Raw genomic sequence first — 24,524 nt, 5'->3', positions numbered from 1 at the left:
ACAACTTTATGCTAATACGGAAAAACGACTAAGCAAAACCAATCTAGAAGAAAGGAAAGCTCAAAAGTCCCACAGCTATTAAAGAAATGGAGCTATAACTTTAAATTACTTCCCCGAAAAACCTCCAGGCCTAACAGCTCCACTGGCAAGTTCTACATAATATGCATGTTATGATTTTGATACCAAAATCCAGCACGGAGAGAAGAAAGGAACAGTGCAGAACAGAATCACCCCCTAAGACCCCTGTCAAAACCCCACAGCAAACACAAACAAACTCAATCTAGCAAAATACAACAAGGATCACGGCCGCCTTGGGCCTCCCCGGAAACAAGGACTCACCTACTTCAGAGCAACCATTAGGCGCAGCTCAGCACACTCACTGCCCGTGAGTTACACCGAATGGCGGCTCCGAAGCCGGTGAGTCTGGTGACCACGGCAGGTGCAGGAAGAGCATCTGAAAAATTCAACAGTCATTCTTGTTTTTTGTTTCTTTTTTTTTTTTGAGATAAAGTTTCATTCGTCACCCAGGATGGAGTGCAGTGGTGCAATCTGCCTCCAGGGTTCCAGCGATTCTCCTGCCTCAGCATCCCAAGTAGCTGGGATTACAGGCGCCCACCACCACGCCCTGCTACTTCTTTGTAGGTTTAGTGGAGGCGGCATTTCATTATGTTGGCCAGGCTGGTCTCGAACTCCTGACCTCAGGTGATCCACCACCCCAGCCTCCCATAGTGCTGGGATTACAGGCATGAGCCACCACACCCAGCCCATTCTTGCTTTTGCAAAGTAACAGAGGGCTCACTCCATTTCTGACCAAGATGGTCTGTTTTATCTGTGGCCAAGAGAGGCTGAAGTTCCCCGGCGAAGCGGAAGCCTCCTGGCTCGAGGTCACATTCTGAATTCTTGGGGCTCCCACACCCCTCTTCTCTGGGTGATGACATATGCATCATGCCCTCACCCCATTACCAGTCAGGAGTCCTGCCTTCCTAACACAGAAGATTACCATCCATCCAACTTCGATCTGCCGGATGGACCCATCCCCAGGCTGGGCAACTTTGGGCAAGTTACTTAAATTCTGTGAACCTGTTTACATGTGTGTCAAAGAGAAGCAGCAACACCACTCCTAAAAGCTGTTGTGCAGAACGTTTCTCCACATCAAGTGCTTAGAATGATGCCTGGGACAGCACAGCCCTTTGTAAAGAACACCTATTATCATCACAAACAAAACCCTAGGCCTTCCTTCAGGTGGTACCTGAATCCCATTTACTGGCAGGTGGATGGAGGCTTCAGGTCAGTGACTCCAGTGCCACCAGGCAGAGAAGAAGCCAGAGTGAGCACCTATCAGGCCCCAAAGCCACACTCCACACCCCCAGCCCTGCTCCCACCCCTGTCCTATAAGCTGGCCTTTTAGACACCTTGCTCCAGGCTCCAAAGAACTGATCAGAAAATGGCCCAGCACAGTGGCTCACTCCTGTAATCCCAGCACTTTGGGAGGCCGAGGCGGGCAGATCACCAGAGGTCAGGAGTTCAAGACTAGCCTGGCCAACATGGTGAAACCCTGTCTCTACTAAAAATATAAAAATTAGCCAGGGCTGGTGGCAGGTGACTATAATCCCAGTTCCTCGGGAGGCTGAAGCAGGAGAATCACTTGAACCCATTAGGTGGAGGTTGCAGTGAGCCGAGACTGCACCACTGCACTCCAGCCTGGGCAACAAGAGTGAAACTCCGTCTCAAAAAAAGATAGTAATGAAACATTTTCTTCCTAAGAATTAATACCATGCATGTTAAAGCATGATTTTTTCTGCAAAAAAAAGATGATCTGAAACTGGTTTTGAAATCCTTCCATCTGAAGGGGTGTGTGCCAAGCACTGAGGAGGCCTCGGGGCCAGGTCCTATGAGAGCAAACCCCGCGACCTGCGTTCTGAACTCCGGGTTTAAGGCTAATGTCCTCCAACTGTGCATCCTAGCAAAGACCCTGGAATGTCTGGCAAGTTGAGCCATGTGCTCTGCCATTAGAAGTGCACAACGGCAGAGTCCTTTCCAAAATATCCAAAACAAGTAATGACAATGACTACGATTTTCCCCTCCCTGTCAGACGTGGGGGTCTGCCAGCATCTGCGGGAGATGTGCTGAGCCAGAGACCAAGGTCAGCCTGCCCTGCCTCACAGCCTCACAGGAGCCCGTGACGGTGGAGCCCACCACCCAGCACACGCAGGACCGTGGCCCCGGGGCGCCACTCACCCAGGTGGCCATAGCCCACCACGTGCTTGGCGTGCGGGCCGAGGCGGGCACGCAGGTCAGTCACAATGTCGTAGAGCCGCTCCACAGGGAGGGAGACGTCGTACTTGTACACGTAGCCGTCCCGACTCAGTGCCTCCGTGATCCTCTCCCTGAGGGCCCACAGCATCTAGAGGATGAGATGAGGCGAGACGCAGGCTGGCTATGGGGACAGCACCCAGGGGCACAACACACTGGGTTGGGTGGTGGCACGTTCTGTGTATTCACCAGCTGTAGCTCCGACCCCAAAACTGACCCAGAACAGTGACTGCCCCAGAACAGGTGTAGCTCCCACCCTGGAATAGACCCCAGACAGTGAATACCCTAGACCAGCTGTGGCTCTGACCCCAGAATCGACCAGGACAGTGAATACCCTAGACCAGCTGTGGCTCCAACCCCAGAATCCACCCGGAGCACTGACTGTCCCAGACCAGCTGTGGCTCTGACCCCAGAATAGACCAGGACAGTGAATACCCTAGTCCCAGAATCCACCCAGAGCAGTGACTGACTGTCCCAGACCAGGTGTGGCTCCGACCCCAGAATCCACCCAGAGCAGAGACTGTCCCAGACCAGCTGTGGCTCCGACCCCAGAATTGACCTGGGACAGTCAACGCCCAGAACCAGGTGTGGCTCCAACCCCAGAATTGATCCAGGATAGTGAATACCCCAGACCAGGTGTCACACTCCAACCCAGGACAGTAAATGCCCCAGGCTCCACAGCAGCACCGAGCACCTTGGGACCCTGGCAATCAGGCAGGCAGGCACCTCCTAGAAGGGGGGGCATCAATGACAGAGGCCGGAGGTGCACACTCTGCAGCTTCAGGTCATGTCAGGGCACAGAGCAGCAAAGACCAGGGAAGGCCCTGAAGATGAGGATGGGCCCTGGACACTCCCTGAACCAGGGCAGGGCAGGGAAGGGGCACAAAGAGGCATGCAGGCAGACGCAAGGACAGCACAGAGCACGTGCAGCTCAAGGGATATGTCGGGGGGGAGGGACGCAGCAGGCAGGCCATCTAGGAGGGAAGGACATGGCAGGTGGGCCGTGGGTAGGAAGGACATGGTGGGTGGGCCGTGGAAGAGGGAGGGACATGGCGGGTGGGCCGTGGGGAGGGAGGGACATGGTGGGTGGGCTGTGGGGAGGAAGGACATGGCAGGTGGGCTGTGGGGAGGGAAGGACATGGCGGTGGGTGGGCCGGTGGGGAGGAAGGATTCTGAAGAGGAATAGATGGTGCTGGTGGCTGAAGCAGGAACGGAGCAGAGCAGAACCTGCGGCCGAATCCTGGGGCTCAGGTAGATCGACCTGTGTTGCTTGACTTTTTCTTGCCTCAAACTTTCATTGTGGAGATCTACATCTACAAGGAAGAAGACAGGGCCACTCTCCCTGGGCTGCAGGGACCCACTCAGGGCTCAAGCCCAGCACCTGCCCCTCCAAAGACTCCATCATTCAGGAAATTCTAAGAGAAAGACGCTTGAGCAGGTGCAGTGGCTCACACCTGTAATCCCAGAGCTTTGAGAGACTGAGGCAGGAGGACAGCTTGAGCCCAGGAGTTTGAGACCAGCCTCAGCCACATAGAGAGACCCTGTCTCTTAAAAAAAAAAAAAGGGCCGGCACGGTGGCTTAAGCCTGTAATCCCAGCACTTTGGGAGGCCGAGGCAGGTGGATCACGAGCTCAAGAGATCGAGACCATCCTGGTCAACACGGTGAAACCCCGTCTCTACTAAAAATACAAAAAATTAGCTGGGCACAGTGGCGCACGCCTGCAGTCCCAGCTACTCGGGAGGCTGAGGCAGGAGAATTGCTTGAACCCAGGAGGCAGAGGTTGTGGTGAGCCAAGATCGCACCATTGCACTCCAGCCTGGGTAACAAGAACAAAACTCCATCTCAAAAAAAAAAAAAAATCAGCTGGGTTTGGTAGCAGGCACCTGTAGACTCAGCTACTCAGGAGGAAGAGGCAGGAGGATCACTTGAGCCTGGGAGTTCGAGGCTGCAGTGAGCCACAGCTGTGTCACTGCAGTCCAGCCTGGTGAGAGACCCTGTTTCAAAAAGAAAAAAAAAAAAGGCTCTGTTTTGTTGCCATAACCATAATGCTGGCCGGGCGCGGTGGCTCACCCCTATAATCCCAGCACTTTGGGAGGCTGAGGCAGGTGGATCATGAGGTCAAGAGATGGAGACCATCCTGGTCAACATGGTGAAACCCCGTCTCTTTAAAAATGCAAAAATTAGCTGGGTGTGGTGGAGCACGCCTGTAATCCCAGCTACTCGGGAGGCTGAGGCAGGAGAATTGCCTGAACCCAGGAGGCGGAGGTTGTTGTGAGCCGAGATCGCGCCATTGCACTCCAGCCTGGGTAACAAGAGTGAAAACTCTGTCACATACACACACACAAAAAAAAAACCAAATAACCATAATGGTACAGTCACACAAAAAAATTACTCCTCACCACCACTGGGAATCTGACCAGTGTCCAAAATTCCCCCATTTCCTCACCACCAATTTTTCCTAATTTTTTTTGAGGTCTCACCCTGTTGCCCAGGCTGGGCTCAAGCGACCCTCCTGCCTCGGCCTCCCAAAGCTCTGGGATGACAGGTGTGAGCCACTGTGACTGGCCCCTCATAAACTGTCAGAGCTCTTTGTCAGATCAGTGCCTCGGTCACCCCATGCCCTGAGCAAAGGCACCTCCTTCATCACGGTCACATGGCACGGCTGTGAGGCCGGCTTTCCCCTCCATGGCCTGGTAGGCACCAGCTGCCTGAGGGGCCTTCTCACCTCCTTGTCAGACCAGCCGCCACATGCCTCCCAAGGCCACAAGATGGGCTCTCCCCTCACCTACTCACCACGCCCCTCAGGGCCTTGGTGCTCCTGCACCAGACTTCCTGTTCCTCACACCCTGTCTTTGCTGAAATGACCCCTCAGGGTCATCTTTCCAACCCTCCTGGCACTCTCGGGCACGACCCATGACCCTGCCTGGCCCTGCCCTCCTCCTGGGCGCTTGCTGGCTCCAAGGGGCCACGGGCTGAGCTTGTTCTTGTTCCTTCTGCTCTGTGAGTTCTGTGGCCAGGGCTTCTCCTGCTCTGCTTGCTGTAACCCGGCAGGCACAGGGCACAGGAGGCATCTCCCCGACAGGTCTGCCAACCAGACGACACGAGACGGGTGGACAGGCAGTGCCAGTAAGACCCGCTGAGGTCACGGCTCAGAAGGGCCCGGGGCACCTGGTGGGACCACTGTGGCTTCCACTCGGGTGGGGTGCGGCTCCGGCAGGGCTGGGAAGGGCAGAGTCCCCGGTTAAACACAGGGCCCCCTTGGCAGCAGCTGGACCTGCACAAGGCCCATTTTCTCAACATGTCCCCAAACCCAGGGCTCCCAGGAGGAAAAGACCACAAACAAGTGGAAAGCGTGGACTCAGGAGCTGTCCAACGCCTCGGGCGACGCCAAAGGACAGCAGAGAAAAGCCTCAGGGCGACTGCACACAACCGCATGTCCGGCCAACCCACCGAGCCACCTAGGAAAGGGTGGTTTTGCTACCTGCCAGCCGAGCAAAGCAGAATGAGGCGCTGACAGGTACAGGAGCCTCTCCCGAACCCGGCCCAGGAAGCTTCTGCAGGTGACTTTGTGAACACAGGACCAGCCCTGCCCCGCCCTGTCCTGGTCATGAGCCCAGCTCTGGACATGAAGGTTCAAGTCACGTCTAGGACTGGACCAGGCTGTGGAGGGGCTGCAGGCTCATGTGAGGATGGTGGCGGGGGGGAGGGCTGCAGGCTCATGTGAGGATGGTGGCGGGGGGGGGGCTGCAGGCTCATGTGAGGATGGCTGGGGGGGCTGCAGGCTCATGTGAGGATGGCTGGGGGGTCTGCAGGTTCATGTGAGGATGGCTGGGGGGGCTGTAGGCTCATGTGAGGATGGCTGGGGGGGCTGCAGGCTCATGTGAGGATGGCGGCGGGGGGGCATAGGGGCTCATGTGAGGAGACTGGGGGGCATAGGGGCTCATGTGAGGAGACTGGGGAGGCATATGGGCTCATGTGAGGAGACGGGGGGCATATGGGCTCATGTGAGAAGACTGGGGAGGGATAGGGGCTCATGTGAGGAGACTGGGGGGATGGGGCTCATGTGAGGAGACTGGGGAGCATAGGGGCTCATGTGAGGAGACTGGGGGGCATAGAGGCTCATGTGAGGAGACTGGGGGTGGATAGGGGCTCATGTGAGGAGGCTGGGGGTGTGAGGACAGCCTGCCTAGGGGTTGTGGGTACCTGATATGGGGACTGTGAAGGAGTGGGGGCAACCTGCCTGGGGAGGCGTGGGGCTGATATGTGGAGGCTGCTGGGGAGGCATAGGGGCTCATGTACAGAGGCTGGGCAGGGGCATAGGGGCCAGTGTGCAGAGGCTTGGAGGAGCATAGGGACTAATGTGGGGAGGCTGGGGGCATGGGGGCAGCCACCTGGCGGTTACGGAGGTGCTGATGTGCAGAGGCTGAGGGCATGGGGGCAGTCCACCTGGGGGTGGCATGCTGCCACCCCAGCAAAGCAGCCACTGGGAACAAGGGTCCCCCACCTCTACCACCAACCACAGTTGGGCTCACACGGCTGGCCTGTCCAGAGCAGAAGCTGAGAGAAGCCCCAGTAGTGTTCCCTCAAGCCATCCTGTTCTTTCTGCTGGAGAACGGACTGACTGGCCAGGCAGTGGCTTCGGCCTGAGCCCCTGAACTGGAAGGCGGGGGGGCAGACGCAGCCACGCCAGTCACCCACACAGAATGTGAGGGAGGAGCAAGCCTCTGTTCCTGTGGTCCCTGGGGTCTGGGGACTGCTTGTTACTGCGGCAGAATGCATGGGAGCTGACTGCCACAGTCCACCTAAGAAAAAGCAGGAAAGGCAGACGGAAACCAAGGAAGGACGCACATTTGATGATGCCTCAGTCAACAGACACGTCGCACAGCTGTCATCCACCCAGAGGGTGCCCCAGCCTGGGCCGCGATCACAGCAGTGAGGCCAGCCACCTGCACCCCAGCCCTTGGGAGCAGGCACTGTTCTGTCCAGAAGCAGTGGAATCACGACAGTCAGATGGTGGAGAAGATGACAGGGGAGACAGTAAGGGCAACACCCAGGCTAAGACGAGCCTGGAATCAACTCAGCGGGAGTCAAAGGCCTGCTCCCCCTGCCCAGGCCCCGGGGAAGGTGACAGGAGGCTCCCCCTGCCCAGGCCCCAGTGAAGGTGACAGGGGGCTCCCCCTGCCCAGGCCCCGGTGAAGGTGACAGGGGGCTCCCCCTGCCCAGGCCCCGGTGAAGGTGACAGGGGGCTCCCTGCCCAGGTCCCGGTGAAGGTGACAGGGGGCTCCCCCTGCCCAGGCCCCGGTGAAGGTGACAGGGGGCTCCCCCTGCCCAGGCCCCGGTGAAGGTGACAGGGGGCTCCCCCTGCCCAGGCCCCGGTGAAGGTGACCGACGGCTCCCCCTGCCCAGGCCCCGGTGAAGGTGACCGAGGGCTCCCCCTGCCCAGGCCCCGGTGAAGGTGACAGGGGGCTCCCCCTGCCCAGGCCTCAGTGAAAGTTACAGGGGGCTCCCTGCCCAGGTCCTGGTGAAGGTGACAGGGGGCTCCCCCTGCCCAGGCCCCGGTGAAGGTGACAGGGGGCTCCCCCTGCCCAGGCCCCGGTGAAGACGACAGGGGGCTCCCCCTGCCCAGGCCCCGGTGAAGGTGACAGGGGGCTCCCCCTGCCCAGGCCCCAGTGAAGGTGACCGAGGGCTCCCCCTGCCCAGGCCCCGGTGAAGGTGACAGGGGGCTCCCCCTGCCCAGGCCTCAGTGAAAGTTACAGGGGGCTCCCTGCCCAGGTCCTGGTGAAGGTGACAGGGGGCTCCCCCTGCCCAGGCCCCAGTGAAGGTGACAGGGGCTCCCTGCCCAGGCCTTGCCCCTCCTACCTTTGGCCTCCAAGAGGCCAAGTCATCTGGTAACATAGCCAACGACCCTTCCTCTGGAAAACTGACCACCCCATGATCCTCAAGGTCCAGGTTAAGCCTCCACAGCTCCTGGGGTTCCTCCTGCCTCTACTCATTCTACACAACTCTTTGCAGAGTTGCCGCTGACTGGTGGCTGGACCTCAGGCTCCAGGGGACCAGCAATGGGGCAGTCTCCTTGCTCATCCCGAAGCTTGGGGTGGGGGAGGGACATGGAGGGGAGGAAGTACTTCAAATATTAATGAAAATGACCTAGACACCAGAAGTACATTTTCCATCCAAAGAGGCTACTCTATCAAAGCCATGAAACCTGGTCACATTTCAGCCCCAGCGCACACTGTCTAGGCTGCACCAATGACACCTTCCAGGCATCCCGAGACAAGACTGGAGCGGACCGACAGGGAGGGAGGGAGGGGCCTTCGAGCAGCACACAGGGCACCTTGACTTTCCTCTGGTCGGTGGCCATGGTCCCGTCGGTCACCAGGCCGGAGCCCAGCGCGTGCTCCAGGAAGCTGCCCAACTTCTCAGCATCGTGGCCTGCGTTGGAGCCTGAAGTCTCGATGAGGACGTAAAACGGACTCTCTAGAAGTGAGCAAGGAAGGCAGAGTGAGCAGAGGCTCCGGCTGCCAGGGCGGGAATCAGGGCTGCTTGGGTGGAACGGCTGAAATAGCAACCACTGATCTTTTGTAGCCAAGAAGGATGCAGGCGGCCTGCAGAGCACACAGCTCTCTGGTTAAGCTGAGTTTCAGATGGTTTAAAAGGTCGTCATTTGGCCAGGCACGGTGGCTCAGGCCTGTAATCCCAGCACTTTGGAAGGCTGAGATGAGCAGATTACCTGAGGTCAGGAGTTTGAGACCATCCTGGTCAACATGGTGAAAGCCCATCTCTACTAAATATACAAAAGATAGCCAGGGTGATGGCAGGCGCCTGTAGTCCCAGCTACTCGGGAGGCTGAGGTAAGAGAATCGCTTGAACCTCGGAGGCGGAGGTTGCAGTGAGCTGAGATCATGCCACTGCACTCCAGCCTGGGCGACAAAAGTGAAACTCCATCTCAAAGAGAAATGTCACTACCTGGAAAGCACAAAGAAGCCCTGAGGGCCACTCCACCTGCTCTGGGCCTCCCACTGGCCTTGGGGCGGGCTTTCCACTCAGCAAACACAAGCGTCGGGAGAAGCTGCTGCGGTGGGGTGGGGCCCATGATGGCCTCAGACACTGGGAGGCCACTTCCACCAGAGCATGCTCTTCACCATGAGGCTCTATTTTACGGACATTTGAAAATTCCAGGCCAGGTGAGGTGGCTCACACCTGTGATCCCAGCACTTTGGGAGGCCAACCTGGGCAGGTTGCTTGAGCCCAAGAGTTTGAGAGCAGCCTGGACAACAGAATGAGACTCCGTCTCTACTGCCTCCCATCACAGCTACCAGGACACTGAGGTGGGAGGATCACTTGATCCCAGAAGTTTGTGGCTACAGTGAGCCATAATCCACGGTACCCCAGCCTGAGCCACAGAATGAGACCTTGTGTCCCAGAAATAAACAAAACAGGCTGGGTGCAGTAGCTCAGGCCTGTAATCCCAGTACTTTGGGAGGCCAAGGGGGGGTGGATCACCTGAGGTCAAGAGATCAAGACCAGCCTGGCCAACATGGTAAAATGTCATCTCAGCAAAAAATTTAAAAAAAAATTAGCTGGGCATGGTGGCACACGCCTGTAATCCCAGCTACTCTGGAGGCTGAGGCAGGAGAATTGCTTGAACTCAGGAGGCAGAGTTTGCAGTGAGCCGAGACTGCCTCACTGAACTCCAACCTGGGCAACAGCAAAACTCCATCCCCCACAAAAAAAAAAAATTATTGGTCTTTTTCCCATCATAAAAGTGAAACATGCTTACATAAAGCAATGTGGGAAAACAAAGAAAAGTAGAAATGGAAAGAAAGTCCAAAAGTAGCCACTGTTAATATTCAACTTAGTTCCTTCCCGCCCTTGTAGGTGACCAGGAAATCTGTGTAACTGCAAACATTACACAGGACCAGGCGGCCTATTCTTTGTCCTAAATATGTTCAGAGCGGCTTTCTTACACATGAGCCCGACACCACTCCATACTCCGCCCAGGGACCCTCCACCGCCCAGGGTCCCACACGTCCCGAGGTGCAGGAGGAGCTGCTGCCCAGCGGCAGGGGGTCAGTACCTTGCACAGGGCTGGCCAGGTGGAGATGGCGGCCGACCAGCTGCATGCACTCAGCATCCATGAACTCAAATGCGGACAGGATCTCGCCCAGCATCCCCTTGCAGGTGCTGAAGGTCTGTAGAACCTCAGCAAAGCCTGGGCAGCCTGAAACGGGTCACAGCACGTCAGGTGCTGCAAAGAGCCATGCCCAGCCTACCCATGTCCCCCTTCAAAGCAGCAGGATCAACCCGACTCATGTGGGGCAGGAGAGCTGGCAGCCTCGAGGAGTGCAAGGCTGGCACTGCAAGAAACAGCCCAGGGTTCAGCCGGCAAGTGCATGCCAGGCGTCACCAGCAGCATCAGATCAGGTGGGGGAAGGCAGCTGCACTCACAGGGGACAGCTCTTGGGAATTCTGTGAACACAGGTCCACACCACCAGGCAGCCTTTGGAAATGGCTGTGTTTCTCAACGCAATCAGCACTCAGGTCTTCCCTGCACCCAGGACCTCATCCAATACGTGTTTTACAGATACCCTGAGCTCCCTGCAGTTACCAGGGTTGAGGACTACCATAGGCCCTGCCCTATGGGAGTCGACCATCAAGGGCAAAGAAGAGGAACTGAGTGGAGGTTTCCACAGGTGGGCAGCCCCAGAGACCCTGCAGCAGGAGGGGGAGACAGGGAGGCAATGTGAGGGCATGTGGATACCAGGAAGAATTTTCCAAAGAGGTCTCCTCTCACAGGTACACCCCTGCACTGCATGACACAGGGGCCAACTGGGGTCCCGGAGAGCCGGACGGAGCCCACAAGCACGTAGGACACCAGGAACACCAGGGCCATCCCCACAGGGGCCTGTTCCACACGATTTAGATGTGGGGATGACACAAAGAGGCCAGTGACTCCTATCTGGGACCTGGAGGTGGGTAGAGCAGGACTCGGAGGCTGGGCCAGCCTCGGGCTCTCAGGATTACAGGCAGGTGGCGCCAAGTGCAGTCAGGGTGGGATCACAGCAGAAAACAGAAAATGTGGACGAAGAGGAACCAGGATCCAGATGGCACTGCTGCCCAGAGAATGAGTCTGGCAGAAGCAGGCAGCGCTGCCCCAGCCGTTCCGGGATCGGGGGTGAGAAGCTCCAGCAGGGGCTGAAGGTGGAGGGTGGGCAACAAGGGGGCGTGGGCAGCATCACAGGCCAGGCTCGTGCCAGAGGCAGTGGGCGAGAGGGGCAGTGAGAACTGACGGCTGGGGTGGCTGTGGGAGGACAGTGGCAGCCCTGGCGGGAGGAGCGATGGTGAAGTGGGCAAGGCCTGATTACGGAGGATCCAGGAGAAGGGGCCTCCACCCAGCAGCGATGGGCTAGGCCACATGACACAGTACCCAGTGAAAACCACCAAAAATGCTGGGCCAGAAAACACCTAAGAAAAACACTGAAAAGGTTGGGCATGCTGGCTCACATGTGCAATCCCAGCACTTTAGGAGGCCAAGGTGGGCAGATCACTTGAGGTCAGGAGTTTGAGACCAGCCTGGCGAACATGGTGAAACCCTGTCTCAACTAAAACTACAAAAATTGGCCGGGCGTGGTGTCAGGCGCCTGTAATTCCAGCTACTCAGGAGGCTGAGGCAGGACAATCACTTGAACCAGAAGGCAGAGGTTTCTGTGAGGCAAGAGCGCACCACGACATTCCAGCCTGGGCAGTAAGAGGGAGACTCTAACTCAAAAAACAATGAAGAGCATCAAGAGCGAAGAGCCCGGCCTGATCAGGGGCTGAGCAGCACCAAGCCCAGGCCGCGGTTGGCCAACAGCCCTTGCGCCACCAGCAGGTTTGGCTTCAAGCTTCTCAACCACCCAGGCTGAGGAATCCAGGAGACCCCCACAGGGCCACATACTAGGAGTCAGGGCCAGAAGCAAGTCTGCCCAACCAGCTCACCCTGAAGACTGCAGGGGAAGTCGCTGAACAGAATGAGACAAAAGCAGAATGGAGCCTGGTGCAGGCACTCATGCCTGTAGCCCCAGCACTTTGGGAGGCTAAGGTAGGAGGATTGTTTGAGCTCAAGAATTCAAGACTAGCCTGGGCATCACTGGAGACCCTATCTCTACAAAAAAAAAAATTTTAATGTAGTCAGGCATGGTGATACACACCTGGTCCCAGCTACGTGGGAGGCTGAGGCAGGAAGATCCCTAGAGCACAGGAGGTCAAGGCTATAGTGAGACATGACTGCACCACTGCACTCCAGCCTGGGTGACAGTGAGACCTTGTCTCAAAAAAATACAAAACAATAATGTATTCCAGCACTTTGGGAGGCCAAGGCGGGTGGATCACAAGGTCAAGAGATCGAGACCATCCTGGTCAACATGGTGAAACCCCATCTCTACTAAAAATACAAAAAATTAGCTGGGCATGGTGGCGCGTGCCTGTAATCCCAGCTACTCGGGAGGCTGAGGCAGGAGAATTGCGTGAACCCAGGAGGCGGAGGTTGCAGTGAGCCGAGATGGTGCCATTGCACTCCAGCCTGGGTAACGAGCGAAACTCTGTCTCAAAAAAAAGAAGAATGTAATTAAAAAAAAAAAAAAAAAACTCCTGATAAATCATGGCCATGGATCAGCCCTACATTGACTTACTGCCTGGGAGGCTCAGAGAATTTCATCCTGTGAACTTGGTCACTCCCAGGCTGCACAGACTCAAAGCCACGTAGCAAAAGCAAAAGCAAAGCCTCTCCAGAGGAAGGTGTCTCAGCCTCGGCATCTAGGAGCCCCGACAAAGAATTCTGCAAACATAATGAGCTACACACTGACGTAGACAGCCACGCACACAAGAAAGTAAGGAGCCATGAGCATGAACCAGCAGAAGCAACCGGCACTAAAAGCAGTCCACACAGGCAGGGAGCAGTGGCTCAGGCTGACACCCATAACCCCCACACTTTAAGAGGCCAAGGTGGTCAGATCACTTGAGCCCAGGAGTTCAAGAGCAGCCTAGGCAATGTAACGAGACCCTGTTTCTACACAGAGATTGCTTTTAATTGTTTTACCTAGGCATGGTGGTGCGCACCTGTGATCCCAGCTACCCAAGAGGATGCTCGAGCCCAGGAGGTCAAGGCTGCAGTGAGCTATGATCAAACCACCGTGCTCCAGCTTGGGCAAGAGTGAGACCTTCTCTCTAAAAAAAAACTGGGTTTTTGCTGTTGGGTTTTTTTTTTTTTTTTGAGACAGTGTCTAGCTCTGTTGCCCAGGATGGAATGCAATGGCATGATCTCAGCTCACTGCAACCTCCCCGCCTCCCAGGTTCAAGTGATTCTCCTGCCTCCACCTCCCAAGTAGCTGGGATTACAGGCACCTACCACCACGCCCAGCTAATTTTTGTATTTTTAGTAGAGACGGGGTTTCACCGTGTTGGCCAGGCTGGTCTCAAACTCCTGACCTCAAGTGATCTGCCAGGCTCGGCCTCCCAAAGTGCTGGGATTACAGGTGTCAAACTATGTTTAAAGATACAAATGATGAGCTTGAGAATACCTAGAATAGAAAACTACAGGCTGGGCGCGGTGCAATCCCAGCACTCTGGGAGGCTGAGGCAGGCAGATCATCTGAGGTTGGGAGTCTGAGACCAGCCTGATCAACATGGTGAAACCCCGTCTCTACTAAAAATACAAAATTAGCCGGGCGTGGTGGCGCATGCCTGTAATTTCAGCTACTCGGGAGGCTGAGGCAGGAGAATTGCTTAAACTCAGGAGGCAGCGGTTGCAGTGAGCCAAGATTGCACCACTGCACTCCAGCCCGGGCGACGAGAGCGAAACTCCGTCTCAGGGAAAAAAAAAACATAAAAAGTAACATTGCAGATTTGAAAAACATAACAAAACTTCTAGAAATAAAAAGCTTTCATAATCAAAATTTAAAACTTGACGTATGTAAGGAACCATCCCTGGAGGGGTTCAGCAGCATATAAAACACAGCTGAAGGGGGCGTTCATGAACTGGAAGGCAGATGAGAAGAAATAGCACAGAACGCAGCACAGAGATGCAATGATGAGAATATGGAGAGGAGATCAGGAGACACGGAAGACAGACTGAGAATTTCTATCCGGAATCACTGTCCCAAAAAGAGAGGAAAACACAGGCAGTATCTGCAGCAACAGTGGCTATGAATCTCTAGAACTGGTAAAAGACACCAAGCCACAGGTTTAAAAAATTCAGTAATTCCAAAGAGATGAAAAAGAACGTATACACGCACACCACTGAAAACTTCAGAAGATCAAAAAGAATGATCTCTCCCAAGCTGGGCTGGGAGAGAGGCAGAATCCCTTCAGAGCAGCAGTTACCGGCAGCAAAGTTCCCAACAGCAAGGAGGCCAGAGGACACAGGGTTGGCATATCCAGAGGGATGAAAGAAAACAAATGCCAGCCTGGAGCCACGTGCCTGCAGAAAACAGCCTTCCAGAATGAGGGTGAAACAAGGAAGTGAGGAAGTGGTCACCAGCAGACCTCTACTGCAGGAAATGAATGAAGATATGTTTGCAACGTCATCCCCAACAGAAGACTGGATGGAAGACAGTGAAGAGCAGAGAAAGTGGCCATAAAATCATCATCCTGGTGAGACTGTTTAAAATATAGAACGAAAGCACCTCACAAGAAGACGTAAGTGACTGAGGGAAGAAACAGAGTCACAGGAGGCTCTGAGGCTGCCCCATCTCCTGGCAGGTCAAGACACTGAACTTGGAGTTGATGAGTTAGACCTGCTGCACTGCAGCCACCCTCACACAAAGACAGCTGGGCTGTGCAGCTTCTGAACTTCTGCAGGAGGAAATGCTGGATAAACCCGCCCCATTCAAATGAAGGCAAGAAAGAAGAGGAAGGTAGATCCAGGGAGAACTGCAGATGTGGCTGTGAGCTCCTATTCCAGCCAGCCGTGAGGGAAGCAGGCCCGTGGAGACACAGCAGCAAGCAGGTCTGCTGAGACCTCCGCCATCGGGGCTGACTGGAGAAGCCCCCCACTTACGGGAGGGAATTCTTGATCCCCACGGCAACTAAGAGTGGTGTCCTAAACTTAGATCAAATGACAGCACATCCCACAACCTACTTAACCAACACAGTGGGGTGAGGGAGAGGACACAAACCCCAGTTTTGTTATGGAATAAAGTGTGCTGGGACCAGAGACAGGGAGAGGCCTCACTCCAGACCTTTACCCATGACCACCAGTGGGGTGGGGTCCTGGACTCCTGATTCCTTTGGAAGCAGAGAAATCAGGGGACACACGGGAACTGACTCCTGTGAGGGCTCCCTCCATCCCCTCACTCACACCAGCAGAGACTTTGTCAGAGCACTCGAGCCCAGCCCCCTGTCTCAAGGCACAACTCCAAGAAGCCCACCAAGGAAAGCCACGTTCACAGCCCTGGGCTTGGGTGGACACAGGATGGACACTGCAGTGATGACCCCCAAAGTGCCCTCCGACCCGATGAACAGCTGCTTCAGGTCATAGCCCGTGTTGTCCTTCCTCAGGGAGGTCAGGCAGTCCAGGACTGTGCCGTCGGCCAGCACCTGGGGGACAAGAGAAGCACGTTCATCCACCTGCTAGCCTCCTGACGAGACCTCGGTCATCTCTGGGGCCAGGAGTCATGTGTGCAACAGCCTAAGGTCATACCAAGAGGCTGAAGGATGGACTTTCCTCCTGTAGGAGTGAGACCCCCTCCACACACAGGAGCTCGCTGCCCAAAGCAGGGGCACACCTGTGGGGCAGTGGGGAGGCTCTCTGGGGGTGGAGCATGGAGAACGCACAGAACCAACCAGCCCAGGACCCACCACCAGAGAACACAGAGAACCACCCAGCCCAGGACCCACCACCTCCGGACCCCCAGCCATAAGGCATCAAAGCTCTGGAGCTGCAGGCCTCTCCAAGTCCTGAGTGCTGGTCCTATGAGACGGAGGCTTATGCAGCTCACGAGTGCAAGAAAGTCACTTACAACACAGATAATCAGTGACTGGCCAGAAAAAAAGCTACTGGGACTTCATAATCTACTGGATGAAAACAAAGCATGGTTTTGCGTTTGCCTCGTCCACCTGGGTAAACAGGACGGAGCACTCTGCCCATGACACTCGACTGGTGAGGGTGTGAGGAAACGGAGGGGCCCTGGAGGAACAGCAGGCAATGGGAGGACACGAAACTGGAAGTTTCAGGAGTGAGTCCTCCTTCACTCCTGGCCCCTGGAAGCCCACTGCTGGGGCGGGTCCCCCCGTAACCGCATCCTTTCCGTGTGGCCGAGAGGCAAAGGGTGCATAATCACCGTGGAAGGGCAGGGCAGGGCAGGACCAGGCCTCCCTTAGGGTGGGGGGCTGTGTACCCCGCACATCCCTGAGGGGCCCAGGGCCAGGAACCAAGACCGCCCATCCCCTGAGGAGCCCCATTCACCTCCGCCGCCACCTGGGCCCACGAGGGCCGTCACAGGACACCCCGTGGCAAGCTCTGCACCAAGCTGCTGCCCCAGCTCACCACTTCCAGGCCTAGCACAGTCCCGTGCAGAGAGCCGTATCGAAGAAACCGCAGGCCCCCAGCGTTGGTCGCCACGTTTCCCCCAATGTGGCAGCTGCCCTTGGCTCCTAAGTCCAGCGGCATAATGAAGTCCCGCTCCTCCACATACCGGCTCAGCTCCTCCAGGATGCAGCCCGCCTGGCAAACCAGAATTCCTGCAGAGAGCAACCAGGCTGTTGAGGTACCTGAGGATTGCTGGGTCCCATCCCTGCCTGTCCTGCAAACTCAAGCCACCCATACAGCACATCAGCCTCAGCACCAGGGCCAAGGAGAAGAGGCGCCCCCACATCGCTGGCCCAAGGAGAAATCAGACCTAAAGGGACCTTGATGATTACAGGGATACAAAAGGAAAATGGACAAGATGAAGAGAGAAAAACTTCCCACACCTACACACTCAGGGAAAGGAGTGGAAGAGGGGAGACTGCTGTGAAGCTTCTCAGCTGGGGCTGATGCTGCCCCAGGGCACGTGGGACAACGTGTGCAGACACTCTGGGTTGGGGGTGCTGCGGGCACCTCGTGGGCAGAGGCCAGGGATGCTGCTCAGCACCCTACAGTGTCAGGGGCCTGACCAGAGAAAGTGACCAGCACCTGGAGCCGGCGCTGCGGGAGAGCCCCAGGGCAGGACCCTGACGACCGCGTTCTGCCTCGCCACAGCAGCACAGGGTCCCCTCACACCTGCCACTCTCTGCACCACACATGCTCCAGAGTGGCTAGAGCCGGAAGGGACCAGAGCAATAATCCCTCAGCATACGTCATCCAAGTGACCCCATAGCAGGCACATCTGGAGGAGCTGGGGGAGGTGGGGCTGACGCCCAGGCTACAGACACTGGTTCTTTCCCCAGCCCCACCCCTGACTCATCTGCCCACCCAAGCACAGCACAGTTGCAGAAACTGGCAAGGAAAAACTCCAGCCAGCACCCCAAGGATGGCACAGGCTTACCGGACACGCTGTGGAAGCTGAGGACCCGGTTCATGAGGGCAGTGGAGAGGATGATCTCGTCAAACACAGGGACGCTGCCGCCCACCATGCCTGTGTTGCCCCCCTGTGGGTTCACAGCCAGGTTCCTCTCGTGGCAGTACCTGGAATGAGGACGTCAGGGGTGTTGGGGCTCTGTCCCCACCCCCACGCCGCCATCCTCAAGGACATGCCGCAGGACCAGTGCCTGACCCCAAATCCTGATCACCCTGCACTGCCCACAGCCTCGGCGGGGGCTCACACATGCCTCATGTGTGAGGAAAGAGAGATGCCAACCTGAAAGCCGTGATGGGAGACAGAGCGGAGGCCCTCAGGGAGGAGATGGAGGCCCTAGTGGAGGCCCTCATGGAGGACACAGAGGCCCCTGTGGAGGAGTTGGAGGCCCTGGTGGAGGCCCTCATGGAGGAGATATAGGCTCTCATGGAGGACATATAGGCCCTCATGGAGGCCCTCATGGAGATGGAGGCCCTTGTGGAGGAGACGGAGGCTCTCATGGAGGAGATATAGGCCCTCATGAAGGCCCTCATGGAGGAGATGGAGGCCCTCGTGGAAGAGACGGAGGCCCTCATGGAGGAGACGGAAGCCCTCACGGAGGAGATGGAGGCCCTCATAAAGGAGACAGAGGCCCTCGTGGAGGCTCTCATGGAGGAGTTATAGGCCCTCATGGAGGAGATAGAGGCCCTCGTGGAGGAGATGGGAGGCCACAGGGAGATGCAGGGGAGGCCCTGATTCAAATGTCCTACAAGGCTCCCCTCAAAGGACAGAATGTCTTATGTGCCCCGCTGCCATCCTCCCCCTTCATACTGTGCTCACAGAGGGTCCAGCTCAGGGCTCCCTGACTGCACTGCCCCCACCCCCCTAAACCCTGCCTGCATCTCCTCATCCTTGGCCCATCATCCCAAAGACATGTGCCCAAGGATACCTCACTCCCAACCAGTCTTCACCTTTGCAAAGCCCCAAAGCCTTGAGCACACCCGACGGGTAGGGGTTTGAAGAAACCAAAGCTCTCTGCCCTGGGGAGAGGAATCTGCCATGTACGTGAAATAAACCCTGGAGGGAGCAGGCCCAGGGATGGAGTCCAACAGAGTGGGTGCAAACTGCCCCAAAGCACCTGTCTACAGTCATGGAAACCTGGAGACCAGCTCAGTGGGCAACCCTGTAGTGTATTCACACGGGAGGATCTTTGCTGTTACAAACAGCGCCAAGAAACGGGTATGGGCATTGCCCAATGGGGGGAAATGATTACACACCACAGATGCAGCAAGACAGCACTTAACCACAGAACAGACACACACACACACAAACCAAGATGTCATGGCTGGCTTCGCACGCGTCACCCAGCTGCCCACAGGCTCCATGAGGAAACGACCAGCAACAGTACAGAAGGGCGTGGGGCCACCTTACCTGAGGATGCTGGACACCTCCTCTGACGTCCGTGGCCTCAGCAGTACCTTGCTACAGCCTGTGACAGCAAAGAGACCCCATGAGACAACGTGGGGGGAAGCTGCAGATAAGACTAGTGACCCCTCACCCCAGAGAGTAAGCTTTTTTTCTTGGGGGGGGAGACAGAGTCTTGCTGTGATGCCCAGGCAGGAGTGCAGTGGTGCAATCTCGGCTCACTGCAACCTCTGTCTCCTGGGTTCAAGCGATTCTACTGCGTCAGCCTCCCGAGTAGCTGGGATTACAGGTGTGTGCCACCACACCTGGTTAGTTTTTGTATTTTGAGTAAAGACAACATTTCACCATATTGGCCAGGCTGGTCTCGAACTCCTAACCTCAGGTGATCCACCTGCCTCAGCCTCCCAAAGTGCTGGGATTACAGGTATGAGCCACCATGCCCAGCCCCAAGAGAGTGATTTTATTTGGGAAGCTGAGGTGAGAGAATCACCCAAGCCCAGGTCAAGGCTGCAATGAGCTATGATCACAATACAGCACTTCAGCCTGGGCAATAGAATAAGATCTTCGTGTCAGAAAAACCAAAAGTAGGTCCCGCATGGGACGTGGTGGGCGGGTATTGGGCACAGAGTGTGGAGGTGGGTGAAGCTGGGCCCCATGAACAAGCGTCCCACAGGCCAGGCACTGGCGGCTCCGAGGCTGCCCACCCCCTTGTGGCAAGCGCTTGGTCCATGGTAAGGGGGTGTCTGTGGCAGGCTCCCACACTTCCTTTCGTGAGGCATTCACACCTCACAAGCAGATGCTTGACACCACATGGACATCGTGTTGCTCCTCAAGCCTCACCCATTCATTTGAGCATCTTTGATTATCTTGGACTGAATCAGTTACTAGGACGGTTGCCAACTGATTTTCCTAAATCTATCCATCCACCTACATTTCCTTTTTCTTTTGAGACACAGTCTCACTCTGTCACCCAGGCTGAAGTAAAGTGACACAATCACAGCTCACTGCAGCCTCAACCTCCAGGGCTCAAGTGATCCTCCCACCTCAGCCTCCCAAGTAGCTAGGACTCCTGGCTAATTTTGGTATTTTTAGTAAAAACAGTTTCATCAGGCCGGGCGCAGTGGCTCACGCCTATAATCCCACACTTTGGGAGGCCGAGGCGGGTAGATCACGAGGTCAAGAGATCAAGACCATCCTGGTCAACATGGTGAAACCCCGTCTCTACTAAAAATACAAAAATTAGCTGGGCATGGGGGTGCACGCCTGTAGCCCCAGCTATTCGGGAGGCTGAGGCAGGAGAACTGCTTGAACCCAGGAGGCAGAGGTTGCAGTGAGCCGAGATTGTGTCATTGCACTCCAGTCTGGGTAACAACAGCAAAACTCCGTCTCAAAAAAAAAAAAAAACAGTTTTGTCATGTTGCCCAGGTTAGTCTTGAACTCATGGCCTCAAGCAATCCACCCACCTCAGCCTCCCTAAAGACAGGGGTTGCAGGCATGAGCCACTGCGTCCGGCTTCTTAGCTGCCGCTGCCACAAAAGAGGGCTTTCCCCTCACTCCTACTGACATGTTTATGTAGCTGCTGATTCACAGTGTGGGCTTGCGATTTCTCATTTGTAACTGGGCTGTAACTCTGGGCTGCCTTATTTACCCAATGCACGGATGTGAGTGGTGGGAGCCTTCTAAGTTAACTGCCTGGGGTTGCTAACCACTGCTGCCCCAAGTGAGCGGGCATTTCTGCCTTTGGGTTTCCTTGAGATGACTTTCCCAGGTGACACGGGCTCAGAGAAGCAGAGGTGCACTCAAAGGTGCCCATTCCCACTCTTCAGGAGCTCTGAGAACCAGGCTGTGGCGTCCACCTTACTTTTCTGATTGGAAAGCCACTGATTTCTCTTTCATCAAACGAGCAATTTTTGTGGAAGGTCCTGCTGGCACCCGGACCTTGGCCCGATGCTTCAGCGCAGCACCTGAGGGAACTCTGGCACCTGTGCTTACAGCGTCCCTTTCCGCAAGTGGGCTCAGGAGCCTCAGGACTTGTGGCACAGCTTTCAACTCAGGCATTGTGAAGCGCCTGTGGCAGGGCTCTCAACACACACGGGAGTGCACCCCTCTCTCCTCCCAGAATGAAGGCCAGTCCGCATCCCTGACACAGAATGAGGAGAGGATTTCCCACTCCTGTGATGTCTACCTCCTAACAGGAAAAAGGAGGGCTCCCTCCCAGTGGCCCCGTGTTAACAATGGGAGTCTCACAGAGGGAGGGGCCAAAGGGGCAGAGCCACCAGAGGTGACAGGAAACGCCCAGATCTGAAGTGCGTCCAGGGGAAGGGGCTGGCGGCACACTGGTGATCATCCCTCCTATCCCCACACACGGGGCACCCTCGGCCTGCACCCACAGTGCGCAGAGCACCCCCCCAGTGTGTGACAATCAAAAACTACCCAGAGTCACATCCACCAGGGAGCCACAGGAGACCCCTCCACCTGCTCAACTCCAAAAATGCCAGGAATTCCCAGAGCAGCTGTCTTCCAACTGTCTTGTGGCTTCTGTGCCTTCCCACCCAAGCCTGTTTCATTTGTCTTTGCATGCCTGCAGTTTTCTGGGGGCTGCTGGCCCCTCTCCCTCATGGGGACACCACTGACCTGGGGTGTGGAAAGCACCTGCCTTACTCCACAGCCTTCTCCAGGTCCCACCAGACAGCCGCACCACTCCCACCCCTCCGGGGGTCCCTGCCCCCACCTCTGTCCATCAGCTCCTTTCCCCAGCTCCTCCCGGTACTACCTACCTACAAGAGGGTCAGCAAATGACAGTCCACAGCCACATCTGTGTGCCATCTCCCATGGTAAAGCTGGGCAGAGGCGCAGCCGTGCCCTTTTGTCTGCACTTGTCTACGGCTGCCAACCCACAGCAGTCCGGGATGCCTGGGACTCCAGCCACCCAGAGCAGCAGCTCGCTCCTACGCCGGGCCGGCCCCACCCTCAGGAGCCCCCATGTCAAGCATCAAGCCCCCGACAATAGGCGATTCTCCAGCCTGAGTGACAGGGATACACTCTGTCTCAATAAGAGAAAACTGGGCACTGTTACCAAAAGGAAGTGCCAGCCCCGGAGGCTAAGAGGTCCCTCACTCGTGCACACACTTGTATGCCAGTGTGCAGGGGCGCAGTGGGAGGAGAGGAGCAGGCCATGGCCGGCCAGGAGCCCTGCATCTTACCTAGTGGGCTCCATAAAGATACGCTGGCTTCCCAACCCCATGACCTGTGAATGGGACCTTATTTGAAAAAAAACGGTCTGGCTGGCGAGGTGGCTCACACCTGTAATCCCAGCACTTTAGGAGGCCAAGGTGGGTGGATCGCCTGAGGTCCGGAGTTCGAGACCAGCGTGGCCAACATGGTGAAACCTCGTCTACTAAAAATACAAAGATTAGCTAGGCATGGCGGTGGGCGCCTGTAATCCCAGTTACTTGGGAGGAGAATCACTTGAACCCGGGAGCTAGAGGTTGCAGTGAGCTGAGATCACGGCATTGCACTCCAGCCTGGGCAACAAGAGAAAATCTCAAAAAGAAAAAAAGGAAAAACGGATGTAATTGAATTGACAGCACTGAGATGAGGTCATCCTGGATTGGGGTGGATCATCCAATGACAAACGCTATTATAAAAGACAACTGGAGGGGAGGAGGAGCCCGTCTGAAAACCAAGGCAGAGGCTGGGGCCACCAGGAGCTGGAAGCAGCAGGAAGGAACTCCCCTGGAGGCTTTGGAGGAAGCGCAGACTGTGACACCTTGATTTCACGCTTTTCGCCTCCAGAGCTGAGATAATAAACTTCTGGGGTTGTGGGGGCGGAGGGGGGGTCTGCTTTGTTTTAGAAATGGGGTCTTGCTCTGTTGCCCAGGCAGGAACGCAGTGCTGAGATAAGTCCACTGCAAACTTGGACTCCTGGGATGGAATAACTTTTTTACTTTGTTCTTTTTAGTCCTGGGGGGGCTCATTTTACTTATTTATTATTTTAATTTTTAGAGACGGTGGGGGGGAGAGGGGCCTGACTATGTTGTCCAGGCTTGTCTCCAGCTCCTGGCTTCAGCCTCCGGGGCTGCTGAGATTGCAGGCAGAGCCACTGACCCCGGAAATTTGGGTTGTTCCAAGCGCCTCGTTCGTGGTCAATTTTTCCAGCAGCCTGTGGCGATACACACGCCCCTGTCAGCGCAGCCGGGGCCGGCGCCCCCACCCAGCGTGTTCTCAGCCCGCTCTGAAGCCTCCACGGGAAGGCGCAGGGGAGCAGGGGCGCGGCCCCGCCAAGGCTCCCCGAGCCTCACCCACCTCGCAGCGTCCGCAGCCAGTCTACGTTGGGAGCCCGAAGCGCCTCCGGGTCCGTGACGACCCCGCCGGGCACGATCCGCTCAAAGGCGGCCAGGTCCTGCTCAGACACCGTGGAGAACGGCAGGCGCCGCACGGGGTAGCGTTCCTGGGTCAGCGGCACCTCGGGGGTCCCGGGGGCGGTGCAGCAGCCCCTACGGGGCAGGGGACCAACCCGCCTACCCCAAGAACCCGCGGCTCCGGGGGCGCAGGCCCCGCGCGGTCCCGGGGGACCCCGGAAAACCCACGCGAGCCACGCGAGCGGCCGCCGGGGCAGCATCGCTGCTGGGACGGAGGCCTCGGGCTTCTTCCGGGCGAGGGTCCGGCGGGGAAGGGCCGGGAGCCGCTGGCTGCGCGCCTGGAAGTGGCCAAGGGAATTTCATGTTTCATGAACGTTTTGCTACAAGTCGAAAACTTTTGCAGCAGCAGAGAAAAGGGCCGGGCAGCAGCGAAGCGAAGGCTCCCAGCACCGGCCCCCGCGAGCGGTAAGGCCCCGCCGCCAGCCCGGACTTAGCGACACGCGGACTCGGAGCGACCTCTCCAGGACTCCGCCCAGGAACCCGCGGACGCGCGCACGCCCGCGCGGTCACGTGACTAGCCGCAGCCCGCTCCCCCCGCGCCGCCCCGGCAAGACACTGACTGCCGGACGCCGCCGGAGCTCGCGCCCCGCGCACCCAACTCGCCGTGGAACGGCAGCCCGGGACCCTCGGACTCAGCACCCCGGACGGCCGCGCGCACGCACCCGCGGCCACGGCCGCCGCTCCAACCCGCAGCGCCCGCCGCAGGCCACTAGCCGCAGAGCCGGAGTGAACCGGGCGACGCCGAACCTTCACACTGTCGGCCTCGCCACGCCGTCCAAGCCCCGCCCCGTGCGTCTAGCAGGCCCCGCCCGCCGCCCAACCCCGCCCCGTGCGTCTAGCAGGCCCCGCCCG

At 57.0% G+C, this 24,524-nt stretch overlaps 1 protein-coding gene and 1 pseudogene across 5 annotated transcripts in view; both read right to left on the bottom strand.

Annotated features, from left to right (window-relative positions):
* Window positions 1–24,449, bottom strand: part of D2HGDH (D-2-hydroxyglutarate dehydrogenase) — a 33,035-nt gene extending 8,586 nt beyond the window's left edge. For 2 of the 5 annotated variants that reach the window (XM_078329017.1, XM_017973878.4), the window contains exons 1-10: window positions 24,335–24,449; window positions 23,557–23,950; window positions 19,258–19,315; window positions 17,818–17,957; window positions 16,839–17,032; window positions 15,721–15,889; window positions 10,392–10,535; window positions 8,649–8,791; window positions 2,239–2,404; window positions 340–454 (exon numbers count right to left, since the gene is read on the bottom strand). In XM_078329017.1, coding sequence (XP_078185143.1) covers window positions 357–454; window positions 2,239–2,404; window positions 8,649–8,791; window positions 10,392–10,535; window positions 15,721–15,889; window positions 16,839–17,032; window positions 17,818–17,957; window positions 19,258–19,315; window positions 23,557–23,872 — 1,428 coding nt within the window. In that variant the 5' untranslated portion in view covers window positions 23,873–23,950; window positions 24,335–24,449 and the 3' untranslated portion in view covers window positions 340–356. The remainder of the gene's footprint in view (window positions 1–339; window positions 455–2,238; window positions 2,405–8,648; window positions 8,792–10,391; window positions 10,536–15,720; window positions 15,890–16,838; window positions 17,033–17,817; window positions 17,958–19,257; window positions 19,316–23,556; window positions 23,951–24,334) is intronic. The other 3 variants (XM_008999836.5, XM_078329016.1, XM_017973879.4) reach the window with 2 other exon arrangements.
* On the bottom strand, window positions 2,953–3,866 carry LOC144576776 (uncharacterized; annotated as a pseudogene).
* Window positions 24,450–24,524: the final 75 nt, after the last annotated feature.

The sequence above is a fragment of the Callithrix jacchus genome, chromosome 6 (assembly GCF_049354715.1).
Source record: "Callithrix jacchus isolate 240 chromosome 6, calJac240_pri, whole genome shotgun sequence".
NCBI lineage: Eukaryota > Metazoa > Chordata > Mammalia > Primates > Cebidae > Callithrix > Callithrix jacchus.
The sequence above is the reverse complement of the archived record's forward strand: the minus strand, read 5'-3'. Positions and strand labels throughout refer to the sequence as shown.